The 14,195-nt window shown below is 39.6% G+C and overlaps 1 protein-coding gene across 2 annotated transcripts in view; it reads left to right on the forward strand.

Annotated features, from left to right (window-relative positions):
- Positions 1-8,331: 8,331 nt before the first annotated feature.
- Positions 8,332-14,195, forward strand: part of LOC122666323 (protein LPA3) — a 58,712-nt gene continuing 52,848 nt past the window's right edge. For both annotated transcript variants that reach the window (XM_043862521.1, XM_043862522.1), the window contains exon 1: positions 8,332-8,401. In XM_043862521.1, coding sequence (XP_043718456.1) covers positions 8,333-8,401 — 69 coding nt within the window. In that variant the 5' untranslated portion in view covers position 8,332. The remainder of the gene's footprint in view (positions 8,402-14,195) is intronic.

Here is a 14,195-nt window from a genome sequence, read left to right on the forward strand (position 1 = left end):
TCACAAATGGGAAGTCCACCAGTAAGACAAGCGAGACCAAGTTAGGGCGATCACAGCGGATCCTAAGCCGCATAGTCCAAACCAATTTGCTACCCAAGGGAGGGCATCCCACTCAGCCATCTTTTGGGGTCTCTTATATGGCTTATGCCCTCTACAAGGGCATTCCCTTCTATCTCCCCTTTGCCATCCTTTGCAGCATGAGTCATGTACGAGCCAAGTCCGAGGTCAACTTGAGCTTGCCATATGGGAGACTTCTTACCACCATTTTCCTACATTTTGGCGTAGACTTGACTGGGGAAGTGGCGAAGGAACCAAGTGAGGAACCTTTTGGTTCTCATGCCCTCAGAAGGATGGAGATTCGAACAGATATCCCAACTAATGAGGAGACTCCAGATACAGTAGAGGATCTTGAGGAGGATCCCCCACAGCAGTAGGGTACCGACTTTGCATCATCATCTTCTGCACCATTTGTTGGGTCCGACACCGACAGAATCATGGCTACCATAGCACAGTTGGGCACAAACATGGCCTAGGGCTTTTTAGAGATTAAAGGGGAATTGGACAAGCACCATACCCGCTTCGACATCCTAGAGGGGAAAGTGAAGGACTTGGACACCTACGTCCATGAACATCTTTATGAAGAAGATAGTGAAGAAGACAACATGGAGGACTAGGCACAAGATTAGAGGACACATTATTTTATGACTTTGATTGTTTTCTGTTTCATCTCTTTTCTTTTCTCTTTTTTTTTTTTTTTTCCCACAGTTTCTCTAGACTTTAACCGTAGTTGTAATTATTGGTCTAGTATCAAGGTAACTCTAGCACAGCTGAACCGAATTGTAATTTTGTTTTGGATTCTCATCGGGGGTGAATGTACAGTCAGTTGAACTAATGAAACAGATCCATATTTTCCTCATTGTTGCCTTGGCTTGTCTTTTATCAATCTTACCAGCTTCCACACCTAGCTAGTCTTCTCCCTAGGTCTTTACACACAACATTTTATTCTCTTGAAAGCTTTTATATCATTATCACTATTTGCGTGGAATAAATCGGGTTTTCGCAGGACAGTGACTCAATGCAGAGCATCATGCTCTGATACCACGCTATCACACCCCCATCCCAAAAGGGAATAAAATACAATAAAAGGGGGTATGACTAGGATGACAGGTGTCACCCCTCACTGCTAGGATCTCGATTTGCAGTGTATTGAATCACAGTCAAGACTAATATAATCATTATAAATATACTAGTAAATGGAAACAGAGAAATATTACATTTCCAAGGTAAAACAGAATTGCGAAAGCGTTTAAGTAGTAGTTACATAATGTTCATCTGCCTAGTGTTAGGTTATACAGTAATCCAGTGATATTTCAAATGACCATTACATAACTACCAAAATATAGTCTGTACAAAATATGGTGTAAGACCCAAAAGAAATAGAAGTAAGTCTCAGAATCAAAATGCCCCATAGGCACAGTCATCGCATGGACACTCGTCGCCGTGTTCCTCTGTCAATGGCTCTGGGTCTTCCATGCCCACAGAATCATACTCAGACAAGTGAACGTCCAGGTTTGCCACAAATCCATCATCTGCAGCCATATCTAAAAAGGTATACACAAAGGGTGTAAGCTCCACTGAGCCCAGTGAGGGGATGGGGAGCATGCAAGCAATAACATATAATCCATGATGCATGTATTATTATCCAATTATCCACCTAGCAAGCACATCTAAGTCACTAGGTACTTGCTATTGCAACAACTCGGGTAACATCGCGGATCACTTATCTTATCACCGAGATGAGACCTCAATTGTTATAAGGGAGCTCGCGCCGGTAGAAGCCATTCGCCACCCGGAGGCAAACCTCAATAACCATTGATCATCCCTGACCTGGCCTCGAATCACTCCTCAAGCACACAGGGAGCCTTGATTACCCAACACCTAAACCCCTGTTGGTAAGGGTCGTAGCAAGGGGATCGAATATCCTAACCACAATAATACTATATGAGGCTATCGTATCGAGAGGTATTCTGGGCACATTGACGTCCCATACCATCTAGTACCCGGGTACCAACACGACACAGCACAAGACAAACAAGGAAAAATAATTCATGGGGATCCGATGCCGGCATACCCGACACCATATCCCAACCAAACATTTGAAATAGATCTACATAAACCACATCATCAACATATCCACAATCATAGTTATAAATATGCAATTTATGAAAGATGCATAATAATTGGCATTCAAATCACACAATATATATAAACACTCCCAAAATCAAGTCAAATCCCAACTCCACTCACCTATTCGTTCACGATCTGTTACTAAGGTTTGTTGCCATTGGACGTAATGTAAGTCCCACCATACAAGTAATATTGCCAAGAGAAGCGTGACAAAGTGAGTTAGGTAAGGTAGGAGAGGTCTCGAAGTCTAGGCTTAAAGGTAACACGATAGAGTTTAGGTGGACTCTTGAGTGGAGGCACATTGCCTGGGTCCACAACGGACAAAATACTCTAAAACCCAAGACTGGACTCTTGGGTGGATTCTGGCCTGAGTCCACCTGCAGGCAGAGAAGGGGTGGACTCTGGTTGTGGTTTCTGGTCTGAGTCCACCACAGGGTCCAGCTGTAGGCAGAGAAGGGGTGGACTCTTATGGTAGTTTCTGGTCAGAGTCCACCACCCTGCTGAACCCAAAATTCACCACATGCAAGCTCCCGAACTCGATTTCTTTTGGGTTTCAGCCCACAAAAACTTGGGGAAAAAGTCTATAATCCACCTAGGGTCATAATACCCTGCCCTTATCATAGGGTTGTTGGATTCAAAGGGTAATTTCACCAAAGCCCCAAATCTAGGGTTTCTCCACCCAGAACCCTAGATCCAAGAATTAAAAATCCTGAAAAGGGAAGAGAATAGACTCAAGGCTAGCTTGAAGCCTCCAAATAGGGAGGATACTAACCCAAAAGTATCCTTGGGTTCCAAATGGAACCCTAGGTTCAAAACCCCCAACCCAAATGGTTACATCTCCAAACCCAAAAAGAATTGAAGAAGAGAGGAAGAGAGAGAGAGATATGATCAAGGACCTACCTTGTCCAAGCAATACTCCTAGGGTAAAGTGGTTGCACAAGCCCTAGAAACTTCGATGCCTTTCTCCTCTTTTCTTCTTCCTCTCCTTTCCTTTCTCTTTTTCCTCTCTTTTCCTTTCTCTCCTCACCTCCACGATTTTACTAGGTTTAGATGAGTTATGACCACTTAATGGTCATAACCCCAAGTGTAATGACTTAGTTGGTGGGTGCCTAGTGGCTTGTGAGTGGATAGTTGGATTAATCCACATAACTCCAATACCCTTATTTGTCTCTAGTGGGTCCCTTAGATATTAGTGACTTGTGAGTGGATAGTTGGATTAATCCACATAATTCCAAAACCCTTATTTGTCTTTAGTGGCTCCCTAAGATATTTTTAGACCCCACGCTAAAATACAAAAGGAGATGATGGGACCCACAACACCTTACCCACAATAAATCATATGGCAGGTGTGGACTCACCACCGGGTCCAGTTCATGGTCTAGCCCACCAGAAATAGGGTAAACCCAAGGCAATAGACCCCGGGCTTTGACCCATCCTTCGAGGGTTACTAAGGAAATTAAACAACCTCGTAAACAAGTTCAGAACATACCCAAAAATAGTTCCTTTGCCCCATCAAAGATTGATTTCCGGAATCCCAAAGAGTTTCCTTACTTCGACGTTCACTTCACCAGGGCTCGTCATGTCGATGTGACAAGATACTGGATGCTCTCTCCGGTACTCCTCGCTCTTGGGACTGGTACTTGGCGGGTAGTCCATGAAGTCTTCATCCACGAATTTCCCCGAATCCTGATTGAGAAATCTTTCCTCAACCGCCAAGCCAGTGAACCGGTCAAAGACCTTATAACTCGGTTTGGCCACCATTGCAAACAGCTCACCGGCATAGACGCCAGCTCCGTCCACGTGGCATAAAATAATGTTATTAAAAGATGATCTAGGGTGCGGGTCTAACAGTAATGGATTTTCTGGCTTCCTTCTTTGTAAACACCTTCTTGTTCTTTGTGTGATATTTCTTCTCCTTCTTCATAGATTGCCTTTGAGAGGGAAGCAAAGTCTTGCAGTTCCTTGCAATGTGACCAAGCTTGTAGTATCTAACACACTCCACATTCTGATCTACCAGTGGTGCAAACCTGTTCTTCATTTTGACAACTGCAGGCTTGACATTCCTTATATATTTTGTTACTATGTGTCCATACATGTTGCAACCATAATAATACCCATTGAACCTTTGAGTCTACCAAATATTCTTCATGTAGTCTTTGGATCTTCGATAGTATACTGTAGTAAACCCATCCCCGTCAACTTTCTTGCTAGCAGAATTCATAGGTCTTGAACCTCTTTTCTTCTCACTAACAAATCTGACCGTATTATATGCAGTGTCATTCCCTTTTATCTTCACCCACTTTGAAGAATTTCCCTTCTCATAGCCAAGACCAGATTTATCATTGGTAGGTCTTTGTCTACTAAGGAGATCATCTAACATGCTAGCTCCATTTGATGCTTGATTATGTTCTTCTTCAGTTTCTCGGATACAAACCTCTTTGCCCTTGTCATTCACAGTTGTAACTATTGAGGATGTAATTGCAACTATAAGGTAGTTCTTCTTTTCAAATTTTCAAGTTTCACCTTTAGTTTTACTAAAGTTTCACCTTTAGTTTTACTATTTCTTCTTCAAGCTTGGCACATTCATCAACTTTCAAAGATAAGTTAATGTTAATATCTCCAGTCATCGTTTGTGTTTCTTCAATGGTGAACTTTAGTTGACTGATTTTCTCCCCTTCTTCTGCAAGATGCTTCTCTTTCTTTCTATCTTGAGCTCATTTAAGGTAGTATAAAAAATAGTTTTCAGATCTTCAGCTTCTGATTCTTCATCCTCATCAGATTTTTCTTCCTCTTCTTGATGGTCATTGCTTGCTAAGACCATGAACATTAGTTCATCATCAGAGTCTTCAACTTTTGTTAATTCTTCTAAAGAGTTGTCATCTTCTTTTATCATCAAACTCTTTTTCTTGAAGGTGTCATTCTTCATTGAAATGAACTTTTTCTTTTTAAAGCTGTCCTTGGAGGCTTGAGTATCTTCATCATCTGACTCAACTGTTTTGCCCTTCTTTGGACACTTAGAGGCAAAATGTCCTATACCTCCACAATTAAAGCACTTCAAGGGAAGTTTTCCCTTTATTTACCTTTACCATTCTTGAACTTCTGGGCAAGGTAGGCAATAAGCTCATCATCAGAATCTTCATTATCATTTTCTTATTTGATTTTCAACTTCTTCATGGCTTTAAATGCAGCCTCCTTCTCTATGGATTTAGGCTTCACCATTCTCAATTCATATGCAGTCAATATACCATGCAATTCATCTAAACTCAACTCATTCAAGTTCTTTGACTCTTCTATAGCAGACACCTTTGGGTTTTAAAGATCCGGTAAAGACCTGAGAATCTTCTTCACTACCACTGTATCCTTGATTTCCTCACCAAGACTTCTGATGGCATTTATAATTTCATTCACTTTACTCATGAAGCTTTCCATTATATCTTCATCAAACATCTTCAAATTATCAAAAAGTGATCTATAGTGTTGCAGTTTTGCCTCTTTGATCTTCTCATCACCTTCATGGACACTCTATAATTTGTCCCACACTTTTTTAACGTAATGTTGATCAATGCACATAGAAGTGCATTATTAGCCTTTGAGTCATTTTCATACTTCTTGAGTTCAACTGTATCAGTTATAGCACTTGTGAGAATTTTATATCCATTATTCACAGACATCCAAATATCGTAGCCCAATGATTTCAGATTTGTCTCCATCCTGATGAGCCAAAAACCATAATCTGTTCCATCAAACTGTGGTACCTTGTTGTGACTGTGACTACTATTGCTATCCATCCTTCTTTCTCTCAGCTTACTGTCCCAAGTTGTTAAGCTTCAATTCACTAGGTAACTTAGCTCTGATACCACTTGATTATCCCAGGTGCACTGAGAGGGGGGGAGTGAATCAGTGTCTTCGAGAATTCTTCCAAACTTAATCTCGTGGCTATAACAATCACACACAAAGATTGGTCAAGGCAGTCCCGTAATTACCAATCACACATGCACGTCCACCTCACAACCACTATGTGGCCAGGTCTACCAGATAGTACACCACCACTCTGCAACAAACACACTCCAAGAATACAAAAACAAAATAACAAGCACATAGTACATCAAATATACATGGTTCGGTCAAGCTGCTTACATCCACGGAGGAATACCCGTAAGGGTTCGTATCTCCTCAAATACTCAATTCAAATTTGATTATTACAATAGCCCAGGTGCTACAAAACCTGTTTCTGACTGCGCAATAATGAAATCTAGGGCTACAACCCCAATCCAATCAACCCCCAACTTGATTGGTATTACACTATGAATATAAGAAATTCAACTACAAGTCCCTCCCAATAACATGAATAAACTAGGATTCTCTTAACATGAATCAAACCTTAGATATAAAATAGAACTTATGAGAACAAAAGATTACCTCTTCCTGAGTAATCCCATGACCAACCCACTGCTTGAAGCCTTCCTGATGTCATGCATGTTTTCAAATGTTCAGTATTACATGCATAGTAGCTTTTTATTTGAGTTTTCTGCCTCTGAAAGTAGCTCCAATGGATAGCTCTAAAAAAATCACACAGTTAAAAAAAAAAATCGTCCAATTTGGACTCCAGATGGCCAAGATACGACCTTTCAAAGTTGAATGTTCCAAAAAATTGTTAACCAGTGGCAAATCCGTAAATAAAAAGATTCTTTGTGACAAAGAACAAGACAGCAAGCGAGCGTAGCTTTGTTCGCTTCTTCTCCACCAAGCACGGAAGTGTAAGGATAACTGTAGGTCGGTGGCTACCTAAGGAAACTCCGATTCGATCCGCCCCCCAGCTGGAAGGCATCTACCTCGTCCCGATCACAAGGAGAGGTTCACCATGATGGGGGTACTTCTTTTTTTGTTCCGTGCACAAAAGGAAAATGCGCCATAGATTTTCACATTCTTTGCCTTCGTTAAAAATGGAGGTGATGTTATGCCGACATCATACTCCACTATAAATTAGTTATTTCCTTTATTTCCTCATTTTTTTCTTTTTCTTTTAATGAACCAAATCTGATGCAAGATTCCAATCCGACGCTCGAGGAGATTCTAGAGTTTTAACAAAATAATGGAGAACGTTTGTCTACATTATAGCACTTAAAAATCAGCCAAATTTTTTGGCTAAGTATATAAGCTTTTGCGTATTCCAGATTTGCTCTGTTTTGATGTGAAACTAGTTGCGTTGGAACCTTGACACGACGAATTTCATATCTCGTGAAGATAGCTTCACCAAAAACTGCCATTAAACATTTCAAAAATGGCCTTAAAATCACTGCCATTGCATGAACCTGTGAAATCACAACTTTAACAGTATGAAACCTTCACCTGCTGGTTCACCCCTTTGCCAAATACTATATAAGGACTTAATATGCTATTAAATGGCGTTCTTCAAGTGCGAGTACCCCTGTAACCCTACCAAATGATCAAAATACCCTTATTACTGTGTAGGTGATTGTTTGACCATTTTAGTTCTTCCAACTCACCAAATACCATTGCCGCATCACCAATATGGCTAATAAGGTTGCCAACAATGACAACACCATTGCAACAAACCTCAATAGACCCAGTTGACCAACACGATCCAATACACGTGAAAGTTTTTTGGGGATTTTAACAATTGTATAATGTTTTTAACCCAGTTTTGGGTTAAAATTTTTTTTTTTTAATATTCTTTTAAATGATATTGACCGATCCAAAAAAACCGCTTTTTTGAACATATTTGACCGATATGGATCGATATCAGATCGGTGTCAGCCTTGTCCAAACTCGGGATTACGAACCATGATCACGTGTGCTTCTGCTGTTTAGATCTGTGATAACTACTCGCTCGTGAAGAACCGGTGGTGTCAACCAATGTTTTTAAAAGATAGACCAGCGGCTCCTTTGACCCAGTTTTACTGGTCGAAATGATCCGATCGCCTAATAAGTGGTTGAAGAAGCCTTGAAGGATCTTCTGATCTTTGATCTAGTTGACTTTGATCTAGTTGACCAGTCCAACTATCCTTTGAAGAGAATTGGATATTTGGATTATGCGGGCCCCACTTATAAAATCTATAGGTACCAATACCACAGCCTGGTGGCCCGGTGGGTTTCATTTTTCTGTGAAAAGAGAGATTGAAAGATGCCGTTGTCCAACACCTCAACTGTTTCAAGGCTTCAAATTGCTATTGCTTCTGTAGCAAACCACAAGGTCAGCGTTTAAACCCTCTTCATCTGAAATTTTATATTTAAGAAATCATTTTGGTTTATGACCCGAAGATTTCTCCTCCGGTAGCTTTGATTTCTTGAGATATCCGTCGCGTGCTTGGCTGCTATTGTTTTGGTTTGTTCTTGCTTTGTCATAGTAAAGTATCTATCAAGAAATGTATCTAATGGTTTAGTTTGAATCCCTAAGAATATGTTGTATACATAGATGTTGTTGATCTTATTCTGTAATGGTGATCTTATATCGATTAAACAGATCTTTTTAGTTAAACATTTTACTTAAGAATCATCTCTTTCCTCTCTCTTGTGTGTATTTTTTTGGGTTTGTACATAAGCAGAGTTTCGGTGGAGGCCGAAACTTTGTCACAAGAGTTCATAGAAGGACAAAGAAGAGCCAGAGAAAATAATTATTTAATTTGAAGCCTGTCGATTCTTTGAATAAGTTATTCTTTTTTTTTTTCCCCCTTCTGAGTACTGATGATATAAAATTCCCTGAAGTATCAGAATTCTTTTCTTCTGATGCATCAAATGTCATTTCTTCCACCATACAATTGATAGCCACCTTCGGATCCTAACCCAAATAGCCCCATTTTTGCCTCTATTTTCATCAATATTGCTTCTCTAACTGCCAATCTTTGCGAGATCGTATTGAGCTTGTCCTGTTCAAAGGTGAGTTGCTCTGGTATTGATTATCTTTCCAAGGGACAATCTTGAGTGAGATAGCCTATATCTTGCCACTTTTCTGTTGAGGGATGCTGCAAAATTGTTTTTTTATTTTTATGCAAGAGTATGAAAGTGCATTGCATCTAACAATATTAGTTCATTCCATTAGAACCATGTGATATTTCTTTGGTTGGGAAAATGTTTACAAAAATATCTAATGCTCTAGTTATGAAGGGCACAACAAGAAATGATGATGTAACTTTGACTCATTAGTGAAAACGAAGGCATTTTGCTCAACATAGGAAAACGTTTTTTCAACGTTCCAAAACTCTGTTCTTTAACATTCTTTATAGATGAGTGTTTGTGGTTGTATAGTTCCACAATGGTCCTTGCTTGTCTACCCTGCTTCTATAGTCTTGTAAATGATAGCATTCTCCCTTAAATGTCATCAAAAAATCAGTTTAGATGGATAACCAGAGTCCACCATGTAATACTTGCCTAATCTCTAATATTGAAACAATTAATCAAGTAGAAATATTAACAAATTCATGTCAAGTTGAAGTTTGAGTTATTTTGACTTTGTATTTACCTTGGAGAGAAAGAGGAAAATGTCGATTTGGATCTGAGTGCCACTGCAAATACCCAACAATCATTGGCGGAGCCCTTCCAAGTTCCAACCACTATACACAGGCATGAATTTCATATCATGTGAACATGTACACATGACATTCTGTGTGTCTCTTTTTCTTCCTCTATATGATATTTGTTTTGCAAGAGGTACCGAGGCACTTATCTGAGTGCCATCGGTGACATTTACACAATCCTAATACATTCATCAAATACCAAATCAAACACAGCCAGGAAAAACGTTCCGACTATGTAATAATTCACATTCAGCTTGATCTTACCTTAAAAAGGGGAAGGTTTTTGGGATTATCTACGATATCCTTTTGATTTCTTGGTTTATCCACTTTGACCCCTTGTTGGTCAGCCTCAGCTTTCCGTCGAACATCCTTTTTTCCTGTTTCGCTATGTTGATTGATATTGAAAGTAGGCTAACAATTGCCGTTCAATATCAAGTTGTTGACTGTGGGTCGATTCTAGTCAGTCATCCTTCGTTGTGTCGACTGTGTGCTCTTGTAGCCAGTTGCCCCTCCTTTCCCCTGTTGCCGTGTCGATTGATATTGAACATGGGCTAAAAAGCCATTAATATCATGTCGTTGGCTGATTCTAGCTAGTCATCCAGTCGCCCCTCCCTTCCCCCGTTGCCACGTCACGTGATATTGAATGTGGCCTAAAAATAGCCATTCAATATCATGTCGTTGATATTGCTTGTTGTTTGTGTTGATATTATTGTCTCTGGTAATGACTTGTCTTGAATTGAATATGTTAAGTCTTACTTACAAGAACATTTCCAATTGAAAGATTTTGAAGTTTTTAGATATTTTCTTAGTATTAAGTCATTTGCAGCAAGAAAGGACTTCATTGCGTCAGAGCAAATATGTTCTTGATCTTTTGCGTGAGATCAGTATGTTAGGTTGTAAGCCTGTAGATACACTCCTATAGATCCTCTTGTAAAAGTTGGAGCTTTTGATGATGAGGAGTTTTCACACAAGCATCAATATCGAAGGTTAGTTGGCAAACTCATATATCTTACTGTTACCTGGCCTAATATATCTTTTGTTATTAGTGTAATCAGTCAGTTTATGGAAAATCCTAAACAAGCTCATTGGGAGGCAGCTTTGTTTTATCTTGAGGTATCTTAAGCATAGTTGTCAAGGCATCGCCTAGGCGTCCAGGCGCTTTGGTCGACTTGGGTGACTTGGTCGCCTAGGCGGACGCCTTGGTTGCCTTCTTGGTGTCGCTTTAATTTTTTGCCCTCTCCAACGCCTGGGGTCGCCTAACCGCCGTGAAAACTATGATCTTAAGGGTGCTCTAGGAATAGGATTTATTTATTGTTGTCATGGTCAAACCAATATTATTGGTTATTCTGATATGGATTGGGCTTATGCTGATGCCTGATGGTGATTGGAGGTCTACTACAAGCTACTATATATTTGTTGGAGGTAATCTTGTTACATGGAGAAATAAAAAGCAAAAACTACAGTAGCTCGGTCTAGTGCTGAAGCTGAGTATAGAGCCATGGGTGATGCAGTTATAATTGTCCAATTGGGTCAATTGGGCTTCATAAGACTTTATTTTGGCCTATGGTTGGGTTCTATAGACCTTAGGCTTCTTATTTTTGGGTTTATGGATGTAATGGGCCTAATTTATATGCTTATAAAGTAAGGGTAGTGTTAGTACACGGGTTAGTAGTTAAATTGAGTGTTTGAGTTTGATTAGGATACTTGATGGCTAGATAGAATTCTGTTTTGAGTTTATTTACTTTATTGAGTGTATTAAAGTGGTTAGGAGTCCTTTTATGAGTCAAATTAGGAATTTTAGAAGGTTGTTGAGAAGTGTACCACGATAGGGGGAGTGTCCCTATTGTGGTTGAGTCCATTATGGTTTCCTTTATTGTTTTATGTCTTTAATTGTTAGGAGTTACGAGTCAGTTTTCTAGTCTAAGTTAGTTACCTATTTTAGATTAGGTTTAGTTTCCTTTTCCTTTTATGATTGTAATGGTTTTATTATAAATAAGATACTTGAGGGAGGAAGCAACACAAGACATACGGCTCCTCCCCTTGCAGTTACTCTTCTCCTCTTCTTTCTTCTCTCTTTTCTCCTCTATAAGGTTATTGGTTACAGGTCCTAGGTTTTCTACATGGTATCAGAGCTGTTGTAACCAATACCTGATTATCACTGTAATTTCCGTTTTGAGAGTCGGTTTTAAATTCTGGCTTGAAGAAGGAAACCCTAGTTCATAAAGGAAGAAGAGGAACTAGGGTTTCACATACTGGTTTCGATGAAAGTTGAAATAGTGTCTGAAGATCATACCTGAAGTTGGGTGTGCATCGATTGCGGAATCTTCCAGCTATTGTTGTCGTTTTCTACTTCTGCTATGATCGATTTTCCGTTGAGTAATCGATTTACCGCCGGAAGATTTGTTAAGGAATATCGATTTGCTGCTGAAATTCCAGGCTTTATCTCTGCTGGCCGGTATTACCAGAACCAAGAAGAAGCATGCTGAATCTTTAATCCTTGTCGATTGGTTCTTAGATCTGGGTTGAAAGGTGCCTGCCCATAGACGGCTAAAGTCTTTGAAGATTTCCTTCAAAACTTTCCTTTAGTGTGAGAGTCGAAGCCTCAGAATCGAACTGCTGCAACTTCTACCGCCTGCTTGCAGCTCCAGTCCTTCAATCTCGAGAATCGGTGGTCGATTGGAGCTCTGTTTGGGTGCAATCCAGAGGTATTTCCATCACCTACTTACCGTTAAAACCCTAGGATAAACAGAGCATCCCCAAAGGAGTTCTTTCCTTCAGAAACCTGTTGGGTTTTCCGTCTCTGGTTTGTGCTAGAGGTAGGAGACGACCTCTTCAACTTCCCCTTTCCAAGAATTTTCTTTTTTATACTTTTATTACCCCACTTTCCAATTTTACCCTTCCATAATGTCAATAACCCCTTCTATCCTTTAATTTGTTTTTTTCCAAGTTAGTCCTAAATCTATAAATTAATTCCCATTATGTCCCACTACTTCTTCAATTACCTATAGCCCCCTTGCAAATTCTGGTTTATTACCAGATTGCCACTCCTCCCTTAAATTTGGCCTTGCTTATGCATATATATGGATTTCACTTAAATTACAGTTCTGCCATTACCTCTTGTTATTCCTATTGTATACTTGGATGGGTCCATCCCGAACGAAATTGGGTATTTTGACCCGGGTTCCACATCAATTGGAGATTGCATGATGTTATTACAGAATTGCCATTGGGTATACATATATGCCATATTATTGCTTTTGTGGGCCCAGATCACATCAATTTGTTTTTTGGCAAATTGGTACTTAAATGATATTGAGGTTGGAGTTTGTTTTGAGGGGGAGATTGGAAATTATTGAGATACTGGTCATATACCAAACTGCGATTGCCCTTTTAATTCCGATATTTCTTTAAAATTCTTGAAGTCTGATTGCCGGTGGGCCGAACACATGTGGGATTTGTACTTCTTTGAAGGTTGGACCTTGCATGGTGGTTGTTGGCTCCAGTGAGGGGAGGTTAGAAACTGATATATATTGGGATTATATCTACGGCTGTTATTTGCGGTGCTCTTGTTTATGAAATTTTTTAATGATGCTCGTGCTTTGAGATGTTGATTATTGCCCGTTATTTGTTCACCTGTACTGCTACACGTGAGGGGGATATTAGAATTGGATATTATTATTTGCATATCTGCTCTGCACAAGTCATCAATTGGAGAGTTTAGAGAGTCTTACCTTTCTCAATTGGAGAGTCTTATCTTTTCAAGAATATTTCGGTGAAGATTTCTCAAGATTTATTTCAGTGAAGATTTTTACTTTACTTTTGAAGGGAAACTCCGAAGTTGCTGCCCTCCATCTTTTAAGCATGCTATGGTGTTTTTTGAAGATTGACAGGAAAATTCTACTTTGTGCGATTGAATTGATTCTTACTTTGAAGATCGAGTTCTTTCCTTATATTGAAGATCGCGTCTTCTCATATTAGCAATCAAGTTCCGCAATTATTGGAGAACATCTGTCATTGTTACCTATCTGCTGTTTTTGGATCGCAGTTGATGTTATCTATCGCCCAGTGCTTGGGCTGATATTTCTATTGATTTTATTAGAGTTTCCTCTGTGCTCACTGAAGTCTACAACTACTATTCAAGACTGGTGTTGAGTTTGATTTTCTATACTTTTTAGTCCAAGCTGGAGCCTTTCTTTTAATATCTGTATACTCCAGCTTGAGGGGGAGTGTTGAGAAGTGTACCACGATAGGGGGAGTGTCCCTATTGTGGTTGAGTCCATTATGGTTTCCTTTATTGTTTTATGTCTTTGTTAGGAGTTACGAGTCAGTTTCCTAGTCTAAGTTAGTTACCTATTTTAGATTAGGTTTAGTTTCCTTTTCCTTTTATGATTGTAATGGTTTTATTATAAATAAGATACTTGAGGGAGGAAGCAACACAAGACATACGGCTCCTCCCCTTGCAGTTACTCTTCT

This window comes from Telopea speciosissima, chromosome 6 (genome assembly GCF_018873765.1).
Source record: "Telopea speciosissima isolate NSW1024214 ecotype Mountain lineage chromosome 6, Tspe_v1, whole genome shotgun sequence".
NCBI lineage: Eukaryota > Viridiplantae > Streptophyta > Magnoliopsida > Proteales > Proteaceae > Telopea > Telopea speciosissima.